At 43.7% G+C, this 26,310-nt stretch overlaps 1 protein-coding gene across 1 annotated transcript in view; it reads left to right on the top strand.

Moving 5' to 3' along the window:
* Positions 1-26,310, top strand: part of dpy19l1l (dpy-19-like 1, like (H. sapiens)) — a 101,974-nt gene that overhangs the window by 22,978 nt on the left and 52,686 nt on the right. Inside the window, exons 8-10 of the mRNA XM_084335751.1 lie at positions 11,230-11,321; positions 15,103-15,202; positions 17,727-17,804. Coding sequence (XP_084191877.1) covers positions 11,230-11,321; positions 15,103-15,202; positions 17,727-17,804 — 270 coding nt within the window. The remainder of the gene's footprint in view (positions 1-11,229; positions 11,322-15,102; positions 15,203-17,726; positions 17,805-26,310) is intronic.

Below are 26,310 nucleotides of genomic sequence, written 5' to 3'. Positions count from 1 at the left end.
TCTGTGTGTGGGTGTGTGACTCGAGGGTATAAATAGGTCAGGATTCATAATTTATTTTGTAACCGTAGATGTAATCCCTTCAAGCGGAGCACTGGCTGAAGGACTTAGGCTCTTGACTTGCTTATAGTGGCAGCGGCAGCCTGGATGTTAATAATAATTAATTAATTACATTTATATAGCGCTTTTCTAGACACTCAAAGTGCTCCCCACAATGTAGGATGGAAATTGCCTCCTTCACCACCACTGTAAGAGATGTTGGTGTCATTTCATTGTGACTGGAAGGTTGTCTGTTTGAAATCCCCGGAACGAGCAAGGCACTTAACTTCCAACTGCTCCAGTGGAGCTGCTTGTTGGTCAACAGTGTTGAGATTTTTTTGACAATATAAATTAGGGCATTTATTTATTTTACATTTGATTTTGGATTTCATGGTGTTTTTTGTTTTGTTCTTCATTTATTATGATGTTTCTTCTTGACTTGTTTAACTCATTCACGGCCAATCACGTAATATTACGTGTTTGCTCGCCAACCGTTGAGCGCCAAAAACGTAATATTACGTTTTTAGATCGTTTTAAATTTTTGGTCGACATAACCCACCACAGCATAATGAATCGGGGTGCCGAAAACGAATCAATGCGATCGGGTGAAGCCCTAGGGTCAGGTTATTTACGTTTTTAGATCGTTTGAAATTTTTTACCATTTTAATATCCTATACACTCATGGACCTTGGTGTTACCATTGGAACTCATTCTGAGACCCCGAGAGTGCAATACCGGCCGAATCCTGCTAGGTGGCAGTATCGCCTACCCTTTGAAACCTTATTTAACACTGTCTGTTACATTGTATATGGTCCGGGCGGAGAATTTAGACCAAGCCAAGTGAATCGCTTCATCTGAGCACTTTGGAATGCGTTCAGCACACTTAATGCATATTTTGTGCCGTTTCATGTCAGGGACCCGATGGACATCAATACTGGAAATCGCGATCAGACAATTGGAATATTCTTTTTGGGATACCTCTTAGTAAAGGTAAGGACTATATGACATCAATCCTACTTTGATCCAACAATGATTTCACATTGATCGCAACGATCATATGTAACATACTCCAAAAGGTATGCCGTTGCTGACGATCAGAACATAAAAAAATTACACACCCCCCCTTTGATGCATTCATGATGAAACATAATACCTATTATATACCTTTGATTTTGAAATAGTAACGTGTCCAGGCGAGCAACGCAAACGACTTTAGCAAAATGTACACAGCGCTCCATAACTCAGCTTTTCAGGAATTAGCCCGGATCACTCTGAAACTATACAATATTCACCACGGGATAACACGTGAACGTATTCATGAAAAAAATTTACTATTTTTTTTACATGTTGGACGAGAGATAGTGACTGTCAAATGAGCCATAGTATTGTCTCCATAGCTATAATATAGAATATCGTGACGCACAGTGAAAATAGGCAATGGAAAGCTGATGCATTGACTACAGGGATGAGGGTAATAGCTGGCGCTGAATGAGTTAAAGAAGACATGTCTGGCCCATGGGGACATTAACGTGTGTTGTCGGGCCTTACAAATACATTTGATTTGATTTATATTTACATTGTAGCGATAAGAAAGTAGCCAGCCAGAGACGTGGTTCGAGTTGAGGTACTTTACTTCTCACTGCACATATCATTTACAATAACAACAAACTTAACCCGGAACCGGAAGTGGTATTTACCCTTTACCCTAAACAGTAAAACCCCCACTCTTAAAGGCACAATCCCACCTTGGTGAATGACTCTTAACACTTTGAATGCCGACGACGTGTATTGTCGTCTTATCAGACCCCCCGTTGAGTGCCGACGACGTGTATTGTCATTTGATTTTTTATTAGCGTTCTGAATTCATATTTCATCAACCGAGTATCCCGTTGGTACAGCAGACCCTCTAGGAGCTCAGATGGGAAAATACCGCCCCCTATCGTCTATCCCTGTGTAACTGCAGGTCATTCGATTATACTGCTGGATCTGTGGAGGTGGAACTGGCTCCACTGTGCTGGCAAGCCGTCTGATGAACATGAAGTGATCGCGAGTTGGAATGCAGCGTAGAATATATATTTACAGCAGCCAATAATCAATCAATAAACGCGATCGATATTTGGAATGGCGATCAGGAATTCGAATAATCTTTTTGGAGAACATCTGATCTAAGGTAAGGAGTCTGTTACCAGTATTGGGGTAATCGGAGCTGTATTCACTGAGATATCAGCATGTGCCGTGTGTGTGTGTGATGTTGAGGAAATGAGAGAATAGATTTTTCAGCTCGCTTCTATAGCGTGCATAAGTACACATATACTATCGATAATCTAGCGTTTATTTGAAAACGACTCATAAATAGGCCGACAAATGACAACGTGTCTAGTGTATTCGAGAATATTCCAATAAATGGCGTTTATGGGGGAATCTTTCTATTTTCCCGAAAATTTCAGAGAGAACGATAGCTTTTCGAAATGCTATAAAAAGGATATGAACCGATTTAAAAAAAACAATCCGGTTCGACAATGTTTACTGCAAACAAGTCATTGATAAGCGACGGGCAGATTAGACACATAGCCATAATTTAAAACATAGATTATGCGTTTTTAACGCTAACGTTGAAGTGGATGATGGCATTCAAGGGGGTAAAAAGGTAAACAAAGCCGGCACTGATAGTTTTAACACTTTGATCGCCGGGGTTAAATTCATAATTTACCATCCCTCGCCAGCCCTATTTAACATGGAGAAGTTCCCCTTCTTTGCAGGGCTATAACTTTTTAAATTGTATTGCTAAATTGACATTACCATGGCCCATTCAAAGTCCTATATCTATTGTTCAGGGTGTAGCAACGTTATACTTTTTCATTCACATATTCATACTAAAATACGGTCTAAAGTATAAGTATGTTTTTATCGTTTTCTGCAGCTTTCTCCAGAACGTGATTTATAGCCCTAAATGCATTATATTGATGATTGTATACAGTTTGATAGCAATCGGCGCGAGATAAAAAATTTCAACTGCACGTACTTCTAGAAGTTACTACGTATGATCTGATGATGGGCGGGGGGTCGTTTATAATTCCGTGGGCAACGTTATATCATTCATCTAGTGTGGGTGATATGATCATTAGAGCAGTTAGTATAGAAGACATTACAAAATAACGCTGAAACTCACCGTAGCTTCCTCTCCCCGTTGGGAGATGAGCGTGGAACAGAATTTTTTCTATTATGGGATGTAGAAATACCCGATCCATTTCCAGGTTGTATAATAGTATATACGTCCAAATCATGTTTTTATCGAGTTATTGGCAACGGATCGATATCCATTGTGTCGAGCTCGAGTCCCGGGACCTATAGCGAGTGATCGGACCAAATTGAAATGAGCACCAGCTTCCACTTCCTTGTTTCTTCCCTGGGCGATCCGCCGATCGGCCACCAGATGGCACTCTTGAACCGTTAGAGAGTTGACAGGGGCTCACCAGTACATATAATGTCTCCGGGGGAGAAATATGATTTCGATCACAGATTTTTGAAATATTGATATCAAAGACGCTGTCCAGCGTCATCGGCAGAATAAGCATGGCGGGGAATGACGTGTTCCAGCGTCAACGGCGATTAAAGGGTTAATATAGGTCACCACACAGGCCCCCCCAGAATTCACCAATACAAAAACTGCAACTAATAAATAGCCAGTGAACAGTCCATTAGTGAACAGATCACAGCATGAAATAGTCAACGTGGAGGGGGACGGATCAAGAGGGGGATTAAGGGAGAGAAGTGGGACCAGCGGCTGGGCCACGGAAGGGGCCAAGGCCGGAACAGAGGACGGGGCAGGGGTCTGAGCCGAAAACCAGGGGGCGCCCTCGCCGCAGGGTTAGGGCCAACTGAACTGGTTCGTCCTTGTCCAAGTGAGCAGGCATAGGGATGGTCTATAGTGACCCGCTCTGGCCTGCCCCCCATGTCCACAACAACGTTTTTAGTGCCTGCCTCCAGGACACGGAAAGGCCCGTCATAAGGGGTCTGCAGCGGGGTCCGATGGCTGTCGTGCCGGATGAACACATAATGGCACATAATGGACAATGGCAGGTCCCTGGGGACGTAGGACTGGGGAAGGCAGTGGCGGGATGTTGGAATGGGAATAAGGGCATCGGCAACACCCCGGGACACTGTTCGATGGGAGGCGACGGACCAGGAAGCTGTGGCCTCCGGAAGAAAATCCCCAGGGACCCGCAGCGGCTGGCCGTACACCAGCTCGGCGGACGAGGCCTGGAGGTCCTCTTTGGGGGCAGAATGAAGACCAAGCAAGACCCACGGGAGGCGGTCAACCCAGTCGCCATCCGTAAGGGCAGCCTGAAGAGCGGCCTTCATGTCCCTATGGAACCGCTCACAAAGTCCGTTGCCCTGCGGGTTGTACGCCGTAGTGCGGTGGATCTTCACCCCCAGGTGCTCCGCAACTGCAGTCCAGAGCTCCAAAGTGAACTGGGGGCCCCTGTCGCTTGTGATGTCCCCCGGTGTGCCAAAACGGGCCGCGTGAATATTAAAGGCAACCAACTTGTGTTCGGCTTTTCTCTGATTGGCCGCGCCCCCACGCGCAGGCAAGCGCAGCCGTCCCACGTCCCAAATGAAATCCAAGGAGCAAGCGCGGCAGCGCGGGCAACCAACTTGTGTACCGTTGGGCTGCTGTTCCAACGCACTTGTGTTGGGCTGCGGTAGCAGTGGAGCGCTGCTGACTGATTATTATGTTTCGCGTTTTTAACAACCAACGGTAGATTCACTCGTCACTGTACATGTATAAACAAAGCCCATACAGTTATGAAATGCGCTGAACTAGAAAATACATCTGGTAGTTCGTTTATGACGTTAATTAATAATAAACACTGTTAGGACTCTTAATAATAAACACTGTTACGACTATCTGACTCTTAATAATAAACACTGTTAGGACTATCTGACTCTTACTAATAAACACTGTGTTAGGACTATAAACAGTGTTAGGACTATCTGACTCTTAATAATAAACACTGTTACAGTGTTAGGACTATCTCGATTCGCGCGTCACTACTGTAACTAGAAACTCTGGGTGTCACTGTACATCAGTGTGGAACTGTAAGCTGTAACGTTATTTCGCGTTTTTAACGTCAGCGGGGCGATGCGGTGGTTTGTCCCCGGCTTTCGTGCACCGCCGCCGGCTCTACTCGGTCCAGCTCCAGCAGCAGCGACCGTGCTCCGTTGTAGAACGAAGCCCTTCAATGACAAGCGCTCTCATATTTTGCGAATGCATAAACTATATCTTAAATTATGGCTATGTGTCTAATATGGCTGTCGCTTATCAATGACTTCGCAACAGCCATATTAGACACATCGCCATAATTTAAGATATAGTTTATGCATTCGCAAATATGAGAGCTCTGTCATTGAAGTGGGTGGTGGCAGTGTAACAGCGTTCACCCTGATGTAAAGTAGCGATTTTTATTGTTTTGTCATGACAACCCAATTACATAATCCAACATATGTGTAAAGAAACAACATATTCCAGTTAACGGTATATTTTTTAATGATTCATTACGGTATAAATTAGGTTATCTGGAGCTGTGGAGGCTGCTTGCTGAAGAGCCAGCGGGGCGACGCGGTTGTTTTTTCCCCGGCTTGACTCGGTTCAGCTCCAGCAGCAGCAGCGGCCGTTCCTCCGTTGTAGGAAGCCCTTCAATGACAAGCGCTCTCATATTTTGCGAATGCATAAACTATATCTTAAATTATGGCTATGTGTCTAATATGGCTGTCGCTTATCAATGACTTCGCGACAGCCATATTAGACACATTGCCATAATTTAAGATATAGTTTATGCATTCGCAAATATGAGAGCTCTGTCATTGAAGTGGGTGGTGGCAGCTTACTAACAGTAGCGATTTTTATTGTTTTGTCATGACCAAACATAATCCCAACATAGATAGGAGGTGTACTGTATGTCAAATGTCGGTCATGTGGTGGAAGAGTTTAGTACAGTCACACAACAGAACACCGCTGTAGTACAGTCGCACAACAGAACACCGCTGGTTCGACCAGCGCTTCTGCCTGCCGCGTCTCTCTTGCCGCAAGGGCGTGTGCTAGTGGATTGATTGATTGGCCGTGTGGCCAATCAGAGAAACGCTGAACGAAAAGCTGAACACAAGTTGGTTGCCTTTAATATTCACGCAAACGGGCCACCCAGCAGCCGATGAACGCCCGGGCCACCTCCGCTGCCGTAGTGGAGGACAGTGGAACACTGGAACAGCCTCCGGCCACCTGGTGGTCCTGTCCACCATGGTGAGGAGGTGAGTATATCCGTGGGAGGGGGGCAGGGGGCCCACCAGGTCCACATTCACGTGGTTGAACCGCCTCTCTGGCACTATAAATGGTGCCAAAGGGGCTTTGGTATGGCGGTGCACCTTGGCACGCTGGCACGCCACACATGAGCTAGCCCAGGTCCTAACATCCTTCCGGAGGCCAGGCCACACAAACTTGACCCCCACCAGCTTAGTCGAAGCCTTCACACCTGGGTGGGAAAGGCTGTGGATCATGTTAAAAACCCGGTGCCGCCAGGTCATAGGCACCATAGGGCACGGTTGGCCAGTGGAGATGTTGCAGAGGAGAGTGGCGTTAGCTGTGTCGAACACCACATCCTCCAGCTGCAGTGCAGTAGGGCCCGTCCGATAGGCCTGAATGTCTGAGTCTGTGGCTTGGTCTGCCGCTATGGCGGCATAATCAAGTCCCAAGTGGACGGACCCGATGACCACCCGCCACGTGCTGAATGTCCGTGGTTAACTCGGAGATCGCAGAGAGCTGCCGCTGCTGACGTCCCGACCACAGCTCCGAGGTCTTGGCCATGGAGAACATTAGCGGCTTGTTCCCTGACCCAGCATTTCCCTGTCGAAAGTACTGTACTTACGCTCGTTGTCGCGGAGCTGTTTGCTAAAAAAGGGCAGTACTGGCTGCCAGGCACCGCCCACCCACTGCTCGCACACCACCCCCACTGCATAGTCAGAGGCATTTGTCGTGAGGGCGACCGGGGCAGTGGGAGAGGGGTGCGCCAGCAGAGCAGCATTGGCTAGCGCGGTCTTGGCAGCCCCAAAGGCGCTGTCCATCCCTGAGGACCACTCTAACTCGTCCTTGGGCACTTTGCCCCGCAGGGTCTCGTACAAGGGGCGCATGAGGTGGGCAGCATGGGGAAGGAACCGGTTGTAAAAGTTCACCATGGCCAGGAACGCAGGTACGGTGCGGGGACGAGGAAAACTGGCAACAGCCTCCACCCTGGCGGGGAGTGGGGTGGCTCCCTGTGGAGCGACATGGTGTCCGAGGAAGGTGATGGAGGACTGCCCGAACTGGCACTTGGTCGGGTTGACGATGAGGCCGTGTTTACTGAGCCGCTCAAACAGCTGCTGGAGGTGTGTCATGTGCTCCTCTATGGACGTACTGGCTACAAGAATGTTATCAAAGTACACAAACAAAAACGGCATGTCCTGGAGCACAGAGTCCATCAGGCGCCGAAACGTCTGCACCGCCCCCATGAGCCCGAAAGGCATTCCTAGGAATTCAAAAAGTCCAAAGGGTGTAATGACGGCTGTTTTTGGCACATCCCGTGGATGGACCGGCACCTGGTGGTACCCGCCAGTGTTAATTTTGGCAGCTATTTTCATTTTAGTTTTAGTCTTAGTCATGTGGCAAGTGCTCCTTTTTCGTTTTCATCATATTTAGTCATTTTCTAGCATGAGATACATTGAATTCAGACGGATGACTTCTGAGATCCAAAAGAGCAGGCACAACGAGGGAAAGGGATTGGGTGTCACTTTGCAGCATCTTTGTGTGCTCAGCAAATGACAGTAGAAGGTCTCGCAGCATGCCATCTTCTGCCACTCACTGGGCTGCAGGCTGTCCCAGCTCATGCAGCGTAAATGTTCGCTTGTAGCATATTAGCGCCATTAGCATTCGGTGCGGGTGCTTGCGGTTGCGCGACGCCGTTGCCTTGAGACATAACGTTAAATGTTAACGTTAAAAGTTTTCTTCACAGGGTCACCAATGTGGCGATAAGAAAGTAGCGAGCCAGAGACGTGGTTCGAGTTGAGGTACTTTACTTCTCACTGCACATAGCATTTACAATAACAACAAACTTAACCCGGAACCGGAAGTGGTATTTACCCTTTACCCTAAACAGTAAAACCCCCACTCTTAAAGGCACAATCCCACCTTGGTGAATGTCTCTTAATATAGGTCACCACAACATTCTGAAAGAGTTTGATTTGGTAGAGGGAATTAATGCAGTTTGAACCTTCTTACCCCATCCAATAGGTCTGTTTACAACAGGGGTAGGCAACCCTAGGCACGCGTGCCTGCATAGGCACGCCGGGGCATTTTCATAGGCACAGGGGGCAGCATAAAAAAAATAAAAAAAATATTATAATTTTTTTTTTTTTTTTTGCTTTGAAATATTATAATGAAATATTTTGCACTGTTGTCGCATTTATCTTGTTGAAATCCTCCCACAGGTTCTTTTTACTACCACATATTTAATTGAGACCCTTTATTTGTTTATTATTTCAATTTAGCTGGAAATACATTGCTACATCATTCAGTAACATTTGCAGAGCCTTATAACAAAAACATTATTACGGTCACCATTGTGACCAGTGGGATTAATCAACACATTTTATTATTTATTTTTCTATTTCATTGAACATTGCACATGTTAAAAGCAATTTTTTTTACTCAATGTGAGTATTACCAAGTCAACTTGTGTTCTTAAAACAATGACAATAAACATAGTTTTATTAGGTTGAAATAATGTGGTTGTGTACTTATTTTTCTGTTAACTTATTATGTATTGAAAACTGAAAACCTTAATGCACAGTAACTGAACTCAATATTTTTAAGTTCTGGTAACTTATTATTTTTTTTTTTTACAGTGTAGTCTTGCAATCAATCAAAACTTATTTACACGATATACCTCACATTCACCCTCCATTCACATCCTGGTGTTCTCCTGGTGTTCTCCATTAGGCCTGTAGGTGGAGCTATGACAGCACACGTACAGTACACACACCGATGGTGTGTGATGTGTCCAAAAATGAATGGGCAAATGTGAGTGAAATGGTCGCACTGTATGCAGCTGTTTGTCTGCATTGCACCCCCCCCCCCCAACTCAGATTTAGGGTTGATACAACCATCATAATAATATTGTTAATAATAACAATAACAATAATGATGTAATAATGTAAAAATTATCATTAGAAATACCTGATTATGAGAAAAAAAATTACGATGCATGGAATATTGTTGAGGCACACTAGTTACAACTATATTTCAAACAGGCACTCCATGTCAAAAAGGTTGCTGACCCCTGGTTTACAAGATAGATAGATAAATAAATATATATTTTTATTTGTCCACTTTCATGGAAATTTGACCTTGGACCTTCAAACAATCATTTTTAATCATGAGAGAAAGACTCCCTCACACTAACCCTCACTGTAGGAGAAATAAACCAATCGGGGACCTCTTGGTTGACATTAGCAGCTAACGTTAGTTTAGGTCATCGAACTGTCACATGTGCTCCTAAATAATCTTTATGGTTCAGTACTGTCGAGTCTTGACTTTAGGCACATTTACGTATATAACGTAGAACATATGCGCATATTGCTGCGGTAAAAAATGGTTAGTAAAAGTAGTAGTATCTACTTACTGGTCACAGGAGTTTTCAATAACGTTTGGATGGTGCATAGCATTGATTCATTTCCTGATAATGTATGATGATGATCTCTCCTCACCACGACTGTCTGTGTTGTGTCTGTGTGTTTGTGCGTGCCTTTTGTGACTTTAAAATGATTGTAAATACAACATAGTACTGTGATATTCTGATATATATCACATTTTGATATATATTCTTCGTGTAAAATAAATAAATTAATAAAAAACGAAGAAAAAAGAAGCGAAGGTTCGAACCCATTAATTAAAATTATACTGCCAACGTAAGGTTCGAGGTCCCAACCTTCGAACGTTTGGGCTCAGCCCTACCAGCTCTAGAATATCCCTACTTACAGCAAAACTATTCAACTTTCTTAGAAGATACAAGCGTTGCATAGCTTTCTTGAAGCATTACCAATGTTAAAAAAAAAAAAAAAAACGATTACATCTCCAATATACAGCGAAAACAGGTTAAAACTTAGTCATTGTATCAAACATTTTCTTTCTCTTTATTTGATTTGACGGGACTAATTGTTTTTTTACATTCGTTTCAAGAATTGGTGCCTTTTTAACTCATAGACTGCCACGCTGTTTTCCCATCTTTACTCAATGGCGCCAGCGTTATTGACCATTTTCACGATGTTTGCGGACCCATCGTATATTCTATATTATAGCTATGGAGACAATAGTATGGCTCATTTGACAGGCACTATTTATAGTCCAACACTGACGAACCAGTTAATTTCTACATACTTTAGTTTGTGCGCTATTCCACACTAAACATCCCTTTTAAAAATAATCCAGTATTTTTCTAGATTGCGAGATATGACGTGTTATATGCAAATGCACAAATCGTTCGGGTTGCTCGCCTGAAACCTATATTATTTCCAAATCAAAGGTATATACCATATATAGATGTTTGTTCACAAAATCATCAAGGGGGTGGGGGTCGTTTTACGAAGCTGCGATCGTTACCAAAAGCATGTTTTGGGTTCGGTAAAATACGACGCTGTGATCAATACAAAAGCATGTTTTAGGTAAAATAGACCTAAAATAGACCTTACCTTAGTCAGAAGGTACTCCAAAATGAATAATTCCATTGGGCATGGCTATAATACGGGAAACAATAGGTTTCAGGCAAGCAAATCTCCGACAGATGGCTGTGTGCTGATTCACTTTGAGGGGGAAGGGATTCCTCCAGCCGGAGGTACCTCAATACTGAGAGACACCTTAGAGACCCAGTTCGAAAGGTAGGCGATACTGCCACCTGTTGGGATTCGATCGTCATTGCAATTTTAATGTAGGCAGCGGTGCCAGGGAGACACAGGCAGGTCCGCGTGAGTGTTTAGAATGGGGAAATCGAAAAAAAGAGAAAGGGTTTGGCGCTCAACGGTTGGATTCGAAACCCGAGAAATCTCGGGTTTGGCACAGAAAGGGTTAAGTTGAATATATTCCTTGTACAGCGTCTCTGTGTGTATTCCCAGAGCACCCGTGTGATGTGGACTCCACCCCTGAGGGAGAGCTTTGCCTACCCCTTCCTGGTCCTGCAGATGCTGCTCCTCACCCACATCCTGCGGTAGCTACCCATCTCTCCTCCTTTCTCCCTCTCCCCCTCTCCAGCCCTCTCGCGGTCAGAGCTAGACAGATATACCGGTCAGTCAGCGTTCATCTGTCGCCGATATTTTCTCTTATCTGCAAACACTATCCATTATCTGAAAAGAATTTAAAAAATAAGTCTAACCCTAACTAACCTTACTGTCATGCACTTGTCCTAATAAACTAACCTACACTACACTGTAGCACTCAACACTTTGATGAACATTGTTGCTCAGCTGATAGAGTTGTGCCCTTCCTGATGACTTGTCGTACAGAACTTGTAAGTCGCTTTGGATAAAAGCGTCAGCTAAATGACTAAATGTAAATGTAAACACGCTGCAGATAAAAGCACAGATGGAATTCCTCACAATAATAGCGAAATAAATGCATAACCGTGATGTTTTAAAAAGGCGTTCGGTGTTTTTGTTCTGGTAGAGCACGCTGAGACATGTTGATATATCTTTCGTGTTTCTTATTTATAAATAAGGCTATTTATTTGTGTGAGACAGATCATTCTCTGATTTAGTTTGCTCACAAGGTCGCGACGAAATCTGCTTGGCTGTTGATGGACGATGAACACCAAACTTTCAGTAGTGGTCAACTTGTCAATTCAGTTCTATTGAAAATAGATGGACTTCCGGTGACTGGTTGATCAAGTTGCTTTCTGTGTTTTCTTAACCTGTTAACCTCTTAAACCCGAGCCCTATTTTCAGAAAATTCACCTAAAAATACATACCTAAGTAAATGGAAGATTGCTCCACTTCTACAAGGTCCATTTGCATGTTCTTGGCATCTAGGGACATCTATGGATCTCAGGGAATGTATTCCCAGTGTCAGAATTCTATTTCTTAAAGTTTATCTTTGATGGTGAATAACACCATGCAAAAGTTTACCAGACATAAAAAATAATCAGCACCTTCTTGAGATCACGTGTACAAAAGATCTAAGCAAAAGATCTAAGCAAATGAATAAAGGGCGGATGATTAAACAGAAGGTTTTGTAGATACAGTACTGAATTCTGCCATCCGGACACATGCCATTTGAAATATGATTATAGAATATCGGTCCTATAAATTACCTTTATTATGGCCAAGTCGCACATCTATGGATCGGGCCAATGCCGTTTTTTGCTAGACGTTCACAGAAAGGTTCACAGAAACTGCGTTCTAATTTATGGCAATAACGTTCAGGTTTGATCCACCCGTGAGATATGATCCTGAAAATAAAGAGAAGGGAAAAAAATTAAAAAGAAGTCTGATGATTGACAGGTGTGAAGTGTATTTAAAATTTCTTTTTTTAAGCCCTGGGTCTCTTCTCTCAAAAGACTACACTCAAGTTAGGTTGGCCCAAATCCTCGCGTCAATCCTCGCATTTTTCCGACTCGATGCCCTGAGATTTCTATAAACTAATATGTCACTAATAACACTTAAAATCATTGGTAAACAAACGTAGTGCTGAAAATATACACTTTGACTGCTGTTTTGACAGGGTTAGGGTCTTTACTCTTGAACATTTGAAGAAAGAAAATGCAACATTAATTCATACATTCTGTAGAGATGGATTTATGGCATGATGTCATTTCCGTACCGGTACCGGACCGCTCAGGCTTAAGAGTTTAAGCCTGATCGGCCAGGTACCGGGCCAAGATTTATTTAACGTTGCACAAATAGATCAATACAGTCCGTATTAAGTGATGTTCTGTTTCTTTTTCAAATGTAGCCAAGAGTAAAGACCCTGACTCAAAACAGCTAGCAGACAGTCAGTCTATATTTTAAGCACCACGTTTGTTTAGCAATGATTTTAAGTGTTATTAGCAAAATATGAGCTTATAAAAAATCTCTGAGCATTGCAAATCAGAGGATTTAGATGCAAGAACAGGAAGCACTCATGAAATCGTTGTAGTCCAGGGCTTTCGATGGACGTCTAAATTCCATAAAACTACACTACCCAGCTCACACCAGCCGCTGACAAAGGAAGTAAAACATATTTTCTCTTACAAGCATTGACTGGAATGTCGTGTTTATATCTCATTGGTAGAACAAACCTCAACGTTATTATTATAAAAATTTTGGGGCAGGCGTTTTTTTATTTTTTTGTATTTTCACCCATCCCCAATTTAGTCGTTATGCCAATTCCCTTCCTGGCCGTTGCACGCATTGCCCCACTGTCGGTCTGGCGAGGGTGTAGACTATCACATGCCTCCTCCGATTCATGTGGAGTCGCCAGCCACTTTTTTTCACCTGATGGCGAAGAGTATCACTGGGGGAACGTAACACGTGGGAGGCTCACGCTATTTCCCCCAAATCCCCTCCCTGCTGAATAGGCGCCCGACCAGTAGGAGTTGCAGTTTACAACGACCAGGACACATACCCCACTGGCTTCCCACCCGCTAACACTGCCAATTGTGTTAGTAGGGACGACTGACCAAGCCGGAGGTACCGCTGACAGCTGGATTCAATCCCAGAGTCTCTGCAGTGGTAGGCGAGCACTTAGTCCACTGCGCTACCCAGCCCATCCAACCTCAACGTTATTGCCATAAAATACAACGTATATTGTTTCTTTACCTTTCTGTGAACGTCTGAGAAAAACACGTTACTCAATCCGGTAAAACGTTGTCATTATCCTGCCCTCTACTGGGCGCCTAATCCAGATCTAACACTGACATTCGAAAGAGGAGATCTGTGCCTATCCATAGATGTGTCACTTGACTATAATAAGGGCATGTATAGGCCTGATATTCTATATTCATATTTCATATTGCAGTACTGTATCTACAAAAAAAACTCTAAATGATCTCCCCTTTGTTCATTTGCTTAGCTTTTTTTTGTGTTTACTATACTTGTTCTCAAGAAGTTGCTGAATGAGGTCAGTGGCATCCTTTTGCTTTTGATCATTGTTAGCATGGTGTTATTCACAGTCAAAGACAAAAAAATAAATAATAATAATTGATATTCTCCTTTGGTTCATTACAATTTACTCAAGCATAGTAACAGACACAATATATCTGACACTGGGAATACATATCCCTAGATACCAAGAACATGCAAATGAGCCTTGTTGTTGTGGAGCAATTCTTCATTTACTTGGCTATGTACTTTTAGGCACATTTTCTGAAAATAAATATGGCTAAGGTTTAACAGGTTAAAGGAATAGTTCAGATTTCTGGAACCCTATAGTATTTGCTATTCATCCCATTATGTTGCAGATCAGTAGAATCCTTTCTCAGCACAATCCATGCTGTTGCTCGAACTAGCTTCAGAAAGTTACCCACTATTGAATGCAAAGTCAATGGGGTCAAGCTCCTGTCTGTACAAGCTGACTGAAGGTAACAGAAACCTACTCCACAGTGCACACAAAGTACATTACACTTAGCTTGTACAGACAGGAGCTTGACCCCATTGACCTTGCTTTGGTTTGTGGCTAATTAGCCAGAGCAAGTATGAGGAACAGCATGGATTGTGCTGAGAAAGGACTCTACTGATTGACAACACAATTTGATAAATAGCAAATAGGGCTAGGGAGCCTAGGGTTCCAAAAATCTATTTAAGCTGAAGACTGATCTAGTGTCTTCCACTGCCAGCGATGAACTCAAATCTAAATTCTGCGCTTGCATTTGTACATCAGTGGGCTCTTTGTACAAGAAGAGAGTCAGACTGAACTTAGAGGACATCTGTGTGTTTGGGTCGTGGCTGCGGCTGCAGGTCTTAATGCATCCCCCCTTATCTCTCCGCCTCTCACCGTGCCTCTCTTTTCCTCCCCAGGACGCGCAACCCGAGCAAAGCGGCCATGGTAGCCCTGGGCGTCTCCAATTTGTGCTTCATGTTGCCCTGGCAGTTCGCCCAGTTTGTGCTGCTTACTCAGGTGAGAGAGAGATACAGACTCATTAAAGGAATAAGTACAAGGTATAAAATGCACATGAGAAAGGTGTGTGTGTGTAGGGGGGCTCCTGAGAGTAATCTGTGGGGGATTGAAACAGAAGGCAGTGAGCATTGCAGAGGGAGTTTTCTAAAGCGGAGGCTGGCAGACAAAAGCCCCCCCAAAGTTCACAGTGAGTCTTTCACATGAACAGGGTAGAGCTGTGCTAGCTCCTCTTCTTACTGTTGAGCTCCTACCTCGTTGAGGGAAGGACGGAGCTGAGGTCTCCTAACATCTGAGCAGCTTTAACAGAACCCATGGGAATGAATGAAACATAGTTTGACACACTATAATCCATTCCGTTTCCCACTCTGGTGTTCAAGCCTAATCCTAGACCACATATCTATGGAGGATAAATTACACAGTAAAGTCAATGACTTAATTTCCACTGTGGTCTTCTTTGGCTGACCGGCAACAATCTCTGCGCATTGCACCGGAAAACGTAACGGGCGCCTGGTGGTAATAAATCCTGATTTAACTCTGCCATTGGAAAGAGGAGATGTGGCCCGGTCCAAGCCCTTCAGATTCAGTTCCCTACTGCTGCGCATCTGCCACTCTTCTACCACTTTAGAACTAGCACTCAGTTGTTAATTTTCGGGGGCTGGTGGCTGGGTCTAAACGTAAACAAATGGAGGGTACTTAACTTAAGTGCTTCTCCAGGGAGGGGGTCGGGGGCTACTGCCCTCAGACCCCCAAGAAAATTTTTATATGGGCAGTCTGACTTGGGGTACTGACCATATATTAGTGTTGCAATGCATGATAAATAAACAGTGAAAAAAGCTAAGAAATCGGATGGGGCTGGGACATTTGGGACGAATACAAATTTAAGATGAAAATCTCCCCAGCCTGTGGGAGGCAGTGGAGGTGTGAAATCTGGCCCGGTCCAGAACAATAGGAGTCACAAAATCTGTTTGGAGTGGAGTGGTGGAGTAGTGGTAGAGGAGCAGTAGAGGCTTGATTTTTCAGGGCTGTATCTGTAGATGTATGACTTGGCCATAATAATAAGGTACTTTATAGGCCTGATATTCTATATTCTAATCATATTTCAAATTGCATGTGTCTGGATGTCAGAATTCAGTACTGTATCTACAAAACCTTCTGTTTAACACATTCAGAGCCGGCCGGATATGACAAAATTAGGGCTTGTAGGCCAGCGCTTTAATCAATGGGAGGACGGGGATATTTGCGAACGCTTAAAGTTTATCTTTAATTATGGCTATGGGTCTAATACACCTGTCGCTTATCAATGACTTGCTTGCAGTCAACATGTTTTTTCATCGGTACATTTCCGTTTTATACCGTTTTGAATACGAGTATAGTTTTGGAGATTTCTAGTAATTCCAGAGAAAGATGCGATAATAGCCCTTTAGTGGAATAGACAAAACACGTTGTAATTTTTCGGCTGATTTATTAATCGTTTTCAAATAAACGCTAGATTATCTATAGTATATGTGTCCTTATGCACGCTAGAGAAGTGGGCTGAAAAATCGTTTATCCGTGTCTTGCTCTGTGCCAACGGCACACACACACACACACACACGCTCCGATGCTGGTGAAAGGAACATCTGATTAACCCAAGACTGGTAACATAGAGTCCTTACTTCACTTCAGATGTTCTGGAAAAAGATTAATCCAATTCCTGATCGCCATTCCAAATATTGATCGCGTCCATTGATCCAACGTTATAGTCCAAAACACATAATCCACGCTGCTCCCAGCCTCCCCAGTCAATGTGGTAACACGATACTGCATGCCCGAGAAGGGAAACCCGGACCGATTTCTGATGCACATCCCCAGCCAATCCAATCCTATGATGTGCAATACCATCCGGGAGACGATAGGTGGCGGTATTTGCCCTTTTGCGAGCTCAGACCCATTCCCAACAATAACATCAGGTTGGATGGATGAAAATGAATGGATATTGCTAATAAAAGAAATAACGATTAAAACCCGACTATACTCGTGATTGGCACGCAAGCGATGGCGAGTTAACCCGACTATCATCGTGATTGGCACGGAATGGGTTAATCATCTGCCCTTTATTCATTTGCTTAGATTCGTTGTACACGTGATCTCAAGAAGGTGCTGAATGAGCTCGGTGGCAATTTTTCATGTCTGGTCAATTTTAGCATGGTGTTATTCACTGTCAAAGATGAAAAAATATTGATATTCTCCTTTGGTTCATTACAATTTACTCAAGCCTAGTAACGGACACAATATTTCTGACACTGGGAATACATTCCCTGAGATCCATGGAGATACCAAGAACATGCAAATGGACCTTGTAGAAATGGAGCAATCTTCCATTTACTTAGGTATGTATTTTTGAGCAAATTTCCTGAAAATAGGGCTCTGGTTTAAGAGGTTAATAATAGTAATTTTTAATGACTCCGTTTCCAGCCTACAGACTACATCATTGTCATGAATCATTTTCATCAGATTTTGAAGTTGATGTTTTTGTGTGTTCCAGGTGGCGTCTTTGTTTGCCTCGTACATCCTGGGTTACCTCAGACCCGCCAAGATGCAGTCCATCCTGGTCACTCACATGGTAGGTGACTTTACAGAATAATCAAATACAATCGCTCCATATTTTATAGTCGTTTGGATTTTTGGACATTGCTGGACCATACCAGTCTAATTTGAACTTCTTGCCATTAACAGAGATTGCCCATGTTTTTTTTTATGTTTTTTTTATTGATCTTTTTCCCCCTCCTTTTTCCTCCGATTTTCTCCCATCCCAATGTTAGTCGTTATGCCAATTCCCAATCCCCTTCCTGGTCGCTGCGCACTTACCCCCCACAGTCGGTCTGGGAGAGTGGAGGCTGTCACGTGCTTCCTCCGAAACACGTCTAGCCCAGGGGCGGGGCTAGGGGGTGGCTACTTGGGCTCAAGCCCCGAATGTTTTCTGAAAAGCCCCGAATCTATTTTCCAAAAAAAAGTTTTTTTTTTTTTTTTTTTTTTTATACAATTCATCATTGTTACATGAAAATATGTTTGCACCCGATTTAGCAGAAGCTAATTTCCATCTGTGGTCTATCCAGCTGCTAACTGTATTTGAGTGAGTTAAGTCTTGGTGTTATGGTAGACTCAGACCTAAGCTTTAAATCACAATCAACAAGTTGACAAAAATTAAATTCTTCCACCTTAGAAACATAGCTAAAGTACGGCCATTTATTAATCAAAAGGACGCTGAAAACCAGATGCATGCCTTTATCTCAAGCCAACTCGACTACTGTAATGCACTCCTTACCGGCCTCCCGAAAAAATACGATAACTATTTTATTGCAATGCACTATTGCATTATTTTATTCTATTTTACTAACTATTTTATTGCACTGCACTATTTTACTTTGTATCAGTGATAATCAAACCGTAAACAAAGACGCATATTAACACTTTCAAGGTGGTGGTATAAGTTAAAAATTGTGGTGTCGAAGTAAAAAAAATCTGTGCCCGCTAACGCGGGCACCTATCTGGGCTAAGCCCCGGATCTCCTACAATCCTAAATCCACCCCTGGTCTAGCCAATCAACCGCTTCTTTTCACCTGGCAGCGCGGACTCTCACTGAGAGGGTGTAACGTGTGGAAGGATCACACTACCCCCCTTAGATCCTATCCGCGCTGAGCAGGTGCCCGACCGAACTGTAGGAGTCGCTGTTTACAATGACCCGGACCAACCCCGCCAGCTTTCCCACTCTCTAATACAGCCAATTGTATTAGTGTGAACGGCCAGCCAAGCTGGTGACAACGCCGGAGCTGTGAGCTGGATTCGAACAGGCGAATCCAGCGTCTCCGGTGTTGGTGACGAACGCAATCTCCGCTACGCCACCTGACCGCCCCGATTGCCCATGTTTTTAATAGATTTGGTGTTCATCGATGTACTGTGTGTTATACCTTAACTAAATGCCATTCAAACTGCCACTGATGTTGAAAAGGGGTGGAAAATACTCCTTGAGACTTGAAAATTGTTTTAACACATTCACTGCCGTTCACGTAGATCTATGTTTCTGTCGCCCGGCGGTTGAGTGCCGGAAACGTAGATCTACGTTTCTGTCACGGTATTTCTTTTATTATCTATTGCCATTCATAATTCAGCTGGGCACCTTGTGCATACTGTTCTGAGTGTGTCTGAGCTGGCAGACGGTATTATACCGCCCTCTAACGCCTTTGGCCAGTAATGCACCCCGTTAGAAACGGGTTGGTTTCTTTTCTCTACCAAGCTGCGGCATGGGGGCGGGTCCTAAACACTCCGGCAAAACATGCGCTTGTAGGGATGCTTTGGACTACTGACCCCGCCCGCCCGTTGAAGAGCAATGTCCTTCAACATCGGAGGCACGATCGCTGTGGATAACTGGAATGGCGATAAGATTATTGGATTCTTTTTTTTTCATTACTTCAGAGACCTGGTAAGGACACCATATATGAAAGCTTGCGTTGATCTGATATTCATTTCTACTGCGATTGAAGCTCTGTGTTATAGCTGTTTGGTTGTTTTTCGTTGGGTTGCAGGAGGGGGGGGGGGGGGGGGCGCCGGTCTAAATCACATCACATTGCATGCGTGCACGACAAAGGATAATAGTGATGATCTAGCGTTGATTTTAGGAAGATCCGATAATCAGGCGAAAAATGACAACATGTTTATTGAATCTTTTCCCTGGAATTGCTCAGAAGCGGCCGGACTATGTTCATATTCAAAACGGTGAAAAAATAATCTGTTTTTTGCACGTTGACCAGAAGCAGCTCAATGAGACTCGACAGCGTTATTAGACCCATAGCTATACTATAAAATATAGGTTTAGGTCTACAAAGTACAACTACGTTTACGTGGGTTTAATGGACGGCACGGAAGTGGTCACTTCCCGGAAGGGGCGTAGCACTCAATATGTTAAAGGTCCCATGTCTTATAAATAGCCTTTTCCAGTGTTCAATGGGGTCCGTGTCTCTAATTTTCATTTTGGCTTATCAGTCCAGATTATATGTCACGAGATCCTCCCCCACTGAACTAAGCCATTCTGAATTTCATGTACCTGTGACGTATAAGAATTCTCATCTGCATAACTAACGCCCCCTCTATGGTTGTAGCGCACACTCAACCATTCGCTCAACAACAGAGTGAGTGGAAATACTGACACTTCCTCAAACGGGTTGACGTGGCGCGGGTGCAGACAGAGAGAGAGGAGAGAACGAGCGAGAGGGAGAGAGAGAGAGAGATGGAGAGAGAGGGATACGGAGCATTTACACACACTCCCGACTGCTTGTGTGTGGGGAAACACACACGCAGTCGGGAGTATATTGTTTGTTTACCTTTCTGTAAACGTCTTTGTTCATTTGCTTAGCTTTTTACTAGACTTGATCTCAAGTAGTAGCTGAATGAACTCAGTGGCATCTTTTAGCCTTTGGTAATTGTCAGCATGGTGTTCACCATCAAAGATGGAAAAAAGTTTTTATATTCTCCTTTGGTTCATTACAATTTACTCAAGCATAGTAACAGACACAATATTCCTGACACTGGGAATACATTCCCTGAGGTCCATAGATGTCCCTAGATACCATGCAGAACATGCAAATGGACCTTGTAGAAGTGGAGCAATCTCCCATTTACTTGGGTATGTATTTTTAGGCAAATTTCAGAAAATATGGCTAGGGCTCAAGAGGTTAAACGATTGAAAAGTGACAGCCCTACTAGCGAGGCTCTTTGAGAGAGATCCGGGTAAACCGTGTGCCAAAAAAAATGCTCTCCAGAATTCCATTTCCTTGTCCACGGCCATTCATTCTGGTTTTTGCTCGTCTCACTTTCACCTAGATCCCTTATCCCCCCCCCCACGTGGGGTATCATTGGAAAGCTACACTCATTGGCCGTTGTAGGTAGCCAATCATTTTTGCCATCAGCGGATGATTGGCAGTTCTGGAGCGTCGGGAGTCCGGGGTGGTCATTTGATGCACGCGCGTAAAAAGACGCTCGCCTGACATATCGTCATGTAAGTAGATAACCGAGGCACATATTTGGTCGAGTGAGGTGGCATTCGAACGGCAACAACTAGATCTGTAATTCTGTCATTTATATGTTCGGCGGAAAATGCAGCCCGAGCCACTAGACACTCACAAAGTGCCATGACAAGGCAGATTGCTTCACCTCAGACCAGAGTGTGCTAGCTAGCTAAGCTTGAGTGAATCAAACCTCTGTTTTAATAGCACGTACTTTTTAGCATGTTTTAATAGCACTAATTAATCTGCTTTACTAGTTCTAATTTTTACTATTTGCGAAGTTAATATGTTTATTCATGGGTTCCAAATCCACTTATTTTATCCACTTATGTGGCCTTTGTGCCCTGGCATGTGGCCTTTGTGCCCTGCTATGTGGCCATTGTGCCATAAAAAAAGGTTGTGACACAGAAGGCCAAATGGCCTTGTCCTTATAATTGTGTAATTTCCATATATATATTATAGATCCCAATTGCTCTTTCGAATGACAACTAGTGGCTGTACTGTACAGTACACCACTTAGGAGTGACTACCGTAGCAGGCTGCTGCAGCCATGGCCTTTTCTGAGCCAGCTAAAACCCTCTGATGTTATTGGGTGATGCAGACATAATTAATTAGAATAATGAATAATTCGGTCACTGTGGGATTATTTTTACTTGTGGAGGAAGCTCATGTCACATTCCCCTCCAAAATTAGTAAGTGAGTACCGGTAAATTGTAACGTTAAACAAAGAAATTAGTGGCTTAGAGTGTAAAAATAAATGTGATCGTAAAAAAAGTGCCTAGCTCTCTCTCACTCTCACAGTCTCACTCTCTCTCACTCTCACTCTCTTTGTCTCTGTCTGTTGCTCGCTCTCTGTCTCGCTCTCTTTCTCTCTCTCTGGTTACGACTATCCAAACCGATGACAATGATTGTTTTGGGATGGGGGGTGTGTGGTTATAATAGAGGATTCTGAAAGTTTGATACAATTAAAATGAATTCCATGCTACTATAAATTAGCTTGAACTTGATTTTGGGGGAATAGTGACAGCTATTCCCAGTGTCTTCCTCTCCATCTCTCCATCCCAGTTGGTTTCACTTTCTTTATTTTTTCACACTGAGCAGCAAGGGCAAACACGAGGCGCTACAGACGGCTTCCCGGTGTGCTCAATTTCCCTGTGTGTGTCTGAATTGCATTTTACGCAAACTCTTTGGTCTGTTTATAGCATGGAAGAGAGAGTGTGGGCTCACAGAGAAACTCTGTGTGCTCTGCCAAGGACGGAACGGTTTTGTGTGTATTCTGTGATGTGTGTGTGTGCGTTAGTTTGGTCATTACATCCCTCTCTCCTCCGCATTCTTTCCCTCTAATCCTCTCAGCATGCCAAGCTGTTTGCCTGCGCCACTGTGCTCCTCAGATAAGGAGACGCCCTTTGTGTTGAGATGGTTAAGATTTTTCATCAGAGGAGGGAATATGGCTCTGCATAATTCAAACGGCTTGATAGATATGATGTCGTGTGTGTGTCCTCGATGACCTACAGCATGGATAATTAGCCCAAGTGATGTCCGTTGCGTTGCCAGTGTGAATTATTCGGTCATTGTGTGTCATGTACACGTTTGTACAGTACACTCATATTCACATTTAAATTTTTTAACATAGATTTGCGTCAAGAGCTCCAGTGAATAAGGATTATGTTTTGATAGCAGCAATTCATTGTGATTTTATTACGCTGGATTTGAGCTCTGTAGCACACTTGACAATACTGTTACTCAAAAGATACGCTATAGAATAGCTTCTATACACTCTATTACGTGTATTCGTCCCGCGAATTTACGGTACGGCCATCACGGTGCGGTATGCGCGCCATATGATTAATACGCCTCAGCGCAAACACACCAGTGACTGTGACGAGCGAGAGAGAGAGAGAGAGAGAGACAGAGGGAGAGCGAGAGCGAGACGGAGAGAGGGACACGGAGCACCCCACACACCGCACGCGTGGGGAAACACACACACGCAGTCGGGAGCGCGCGCAAAACGCTCCGCATCTCTCCCTCTCCGACTTCAGTTCATGAAAGGCACATTTACATTGGAACAGCTGCAGGGTCGTTTTCTTGTTCGCTCAATAACGTTAACCAAACGCAGACACACACACACGCGCCAACAAACACATCAACATTCTCCCCACAATCAAATAAAAAAAAGAAACATACTTTTCCGGACAGATCATCTGAGCTCCACTGTTTAAATCCAAATAATCCTCTGCCATTGTTGTAAGTAACATGTCATCTGTTCTCTAGTATTCGGTCTCGTCTTGGAAGTTAATTCTCTCTGGAAGTGAAACTGAAACTTAAGGATGCGCAAGGATAAGTTGTTAAAGGGGCAGTAGGCAAGTGGATGCCTGAACACAGAATGACACCAGTATCACTGACTACCACGGCAAGCCTATAGAAAATTATTCTATTTAATAATAATAATTATTATTATCATAAATATAATATATACAAAATTATATAATTATTATAAATATTTTTTTTCTGTTGTACCGAACTCGTACCGAACCGTGACCCCAATACCGAGGTACGTACCGAACCGTGGCTTCTGTGTACCGTTACACCCCTACACTCTATACAATATATTCTTCTATAGCATTAGCTACATGTACCACCAGTGGAACACCACCTAAATAAATAATTCAAATGTCAAATTGAATTATTTATTTAGGTGGTGTTCCACTGGTGGTACATGTAGCTAATGCTATAGAAGAATATATTGTATAGAGTGTAGGGGTGTAACGGTACACAGAAGCCACGGTTCGGTACGTACCTCGGTATTGGGGTCACGGTTCGGTACAACAGATTTTTTTTTTTTTTTATAATAATTATATAATTTTTTATATTTTTTATATATTATATTTATGATAATAATAATAATTATTATTAAATAGAATAATTTTCTATAGGCTTGCCGTGGTAGTCAGTGATACTGGTGTCATTCTGTGTTCAGGCATTGCCTACTGCCCCTTTAACAACTTATCCTTGCGCATCCTTAAGTTTCAGTTTCACTTCCAGAGAGAATTAACTTCAAGACGAGACCGTTGATTGCAGGAGGACTATATAAAAACACATAGTAAAATGCATCTGTTGAGGGTGTGGTGATGAAGAAATGTATGACAAAATGGTTCGGGGAACCGAAGTAATCCTAAGTACTTATTGGTCACATGAGTTTCAAGTTTCAAGTTTCTTTAATAGTTGTCATACAGAAGTACAGAATACTTTTGTACAAAATGCTTCTTACTGTTGCGCTCCAGAGACTGTGCATGACAAGATAAGTATGAAATAAAAACATAGTAAAAATTAGAAGAAAAAAAAGAGGTCACAGTGTTCAGTTTAGACATATGTACAATGTTCGTAGACGTAGTTACCATACAATATACAATACTGTGCAGTGTACTAATATACAATACTATATAGTGCAAGGCATAAATGGACAAGGTGCAGTTTAGGTACAATTCACAGTAGGTGTACGAGTTGTAGTGCAAATCCTTTATCAATAAATATAAAGTGTAAGTGTGTTTGTGTGATCTAAAGTGTGGAGAGTGGGTGCTGCAGTGTGTTGTTTGTTTGAGTGAGTGTGTGTGTGCGTGTGGGTGTGTGTGCTGTGTGCATTTGATGGTTGTTGCATAGTGATTATTGTTCGTTTAGCGATTATTGTTCGTTTAGCAGCCTGATGGCCTGGGGATAGAAGCTCCTTCTGAGTCTTTCTGTGCTCGCCATAAGACTCCGGTATCGCTTGCCTGACGGCAGCAGTTCAAAGAGGCAGTTGTTCGGGTGGCTCGAGTCCTTAATAATTCTCTTAGCCTTCCCCTTGCACCGCTTGTTGTAAATGTTCTGGAGGGTGGGAAGCCCCCCTCTAATTGTGCGTTCGGCTGAACGTGTCACTCTTTGTAGTCTGCTACGGTCTTGTGCAGTGCTATTCCCAAACCAGGAGGTGATGTTGCCGGTCAGGATGCTCTCTATTGTACATGAGTAGAAGTTCCTAAGGATCTTCTGACTGACTTGGAACTTCCTTAGGCGCCTGAGGAAGTAGAGGCGTTGTCGTGCCTTCTTCACAACACTGTCAATGTGTGTGGTCCATGTCAAGTCCTCGGATATGTGGGCTCCGAGGTACTTGAAACTGTTCACTCTCTCAACTGGTGCCCCGTCGATGCTGAGGGGGCTGTAGTCCTTGACCCCCGACCTCCTGAAGTCCACAATCATCTCTTTTGTTTTGCTGACGTTCAGGGAGAGGCAGTTCTCCTGACACCACTGTGACAGGTTCTCTACCTCTTCCAGGTAGGCCCTTTCGTCGTTGGCAGAGATCAGGCCCACCACTACTGTGTCATCAGCAAATTTGATGATGGTGTTGTTGTTCCGCTGTGCTACGCAGTCATGTGTGTACAGGGAGTAGAGGAGGGGGCTCAGAACACAGCCCTGGGGGGCCCCTATGTTGAGCGTGATGGATGAGGAGGTGCAGTTGCCGGCTCTTACCACCTGGGGTCTGCCCGTCAGGAAGTCCAGGACCCACTGGCACAGGTCATAGTTCAAGCCCAGGTCCCTGAGCTTGGCTATGAGTTTGGAGGGGACTATGGTATTGAATGCTGAGCTGTAGTCGATGAACAGCATTCTCACATAGTTCCCCTTCCTCTTGTCCAGATGTGATGCTGCTGTGTGCAGCACATGGGCTATGGCGTCCTCCGTGGACCTGTTGGGGCGATATGCAAATTGCAGAGGGTCCAGGTTGATGGGGAGGGAGGAACAGATGTAGCCCTTCACTAGCTTCTCAAAGCACTTCATGGCTATGGAGGTGAGGGCTACAGGGCGGTAGTCGTTGAGGCAAGCGGGCGTAGATTTTTTGGGTACAGGGATGATGGTGGACTTCTTCAGACAGATGAGTCTTCAATAACGTTGAATGATGATCCATTGATGATCCATGTGAGTCCATTTGTTTCTCTGATGTAACAATAGCTTTGGTTGATCGTTGACCTGTCGGCTCCTTCTAGAATGGGAACACAGCTAATTAGCAAAGGTAGTGTTAAAGTGTTATGGGAAATGCACTTA

The sequence above is a fragment of the Notolepis coatsorum genome (assembly GCF_963971535.1).
Source record: "Notolepis coatsorum genome assembly, chromosome: 19".
Taxonomy (NCBI): domain Eukaryota; kingdom Metazoa; phylum Chordata; class Actinopteri; order Aulopiformes; family Paralepididae; genus Notolepis; species Notolepis coatsorum.
Note: the sequence above shows the minus strand (reverse complement) of the source record. Positions and strands in the feature narration are given on the sequence as shown.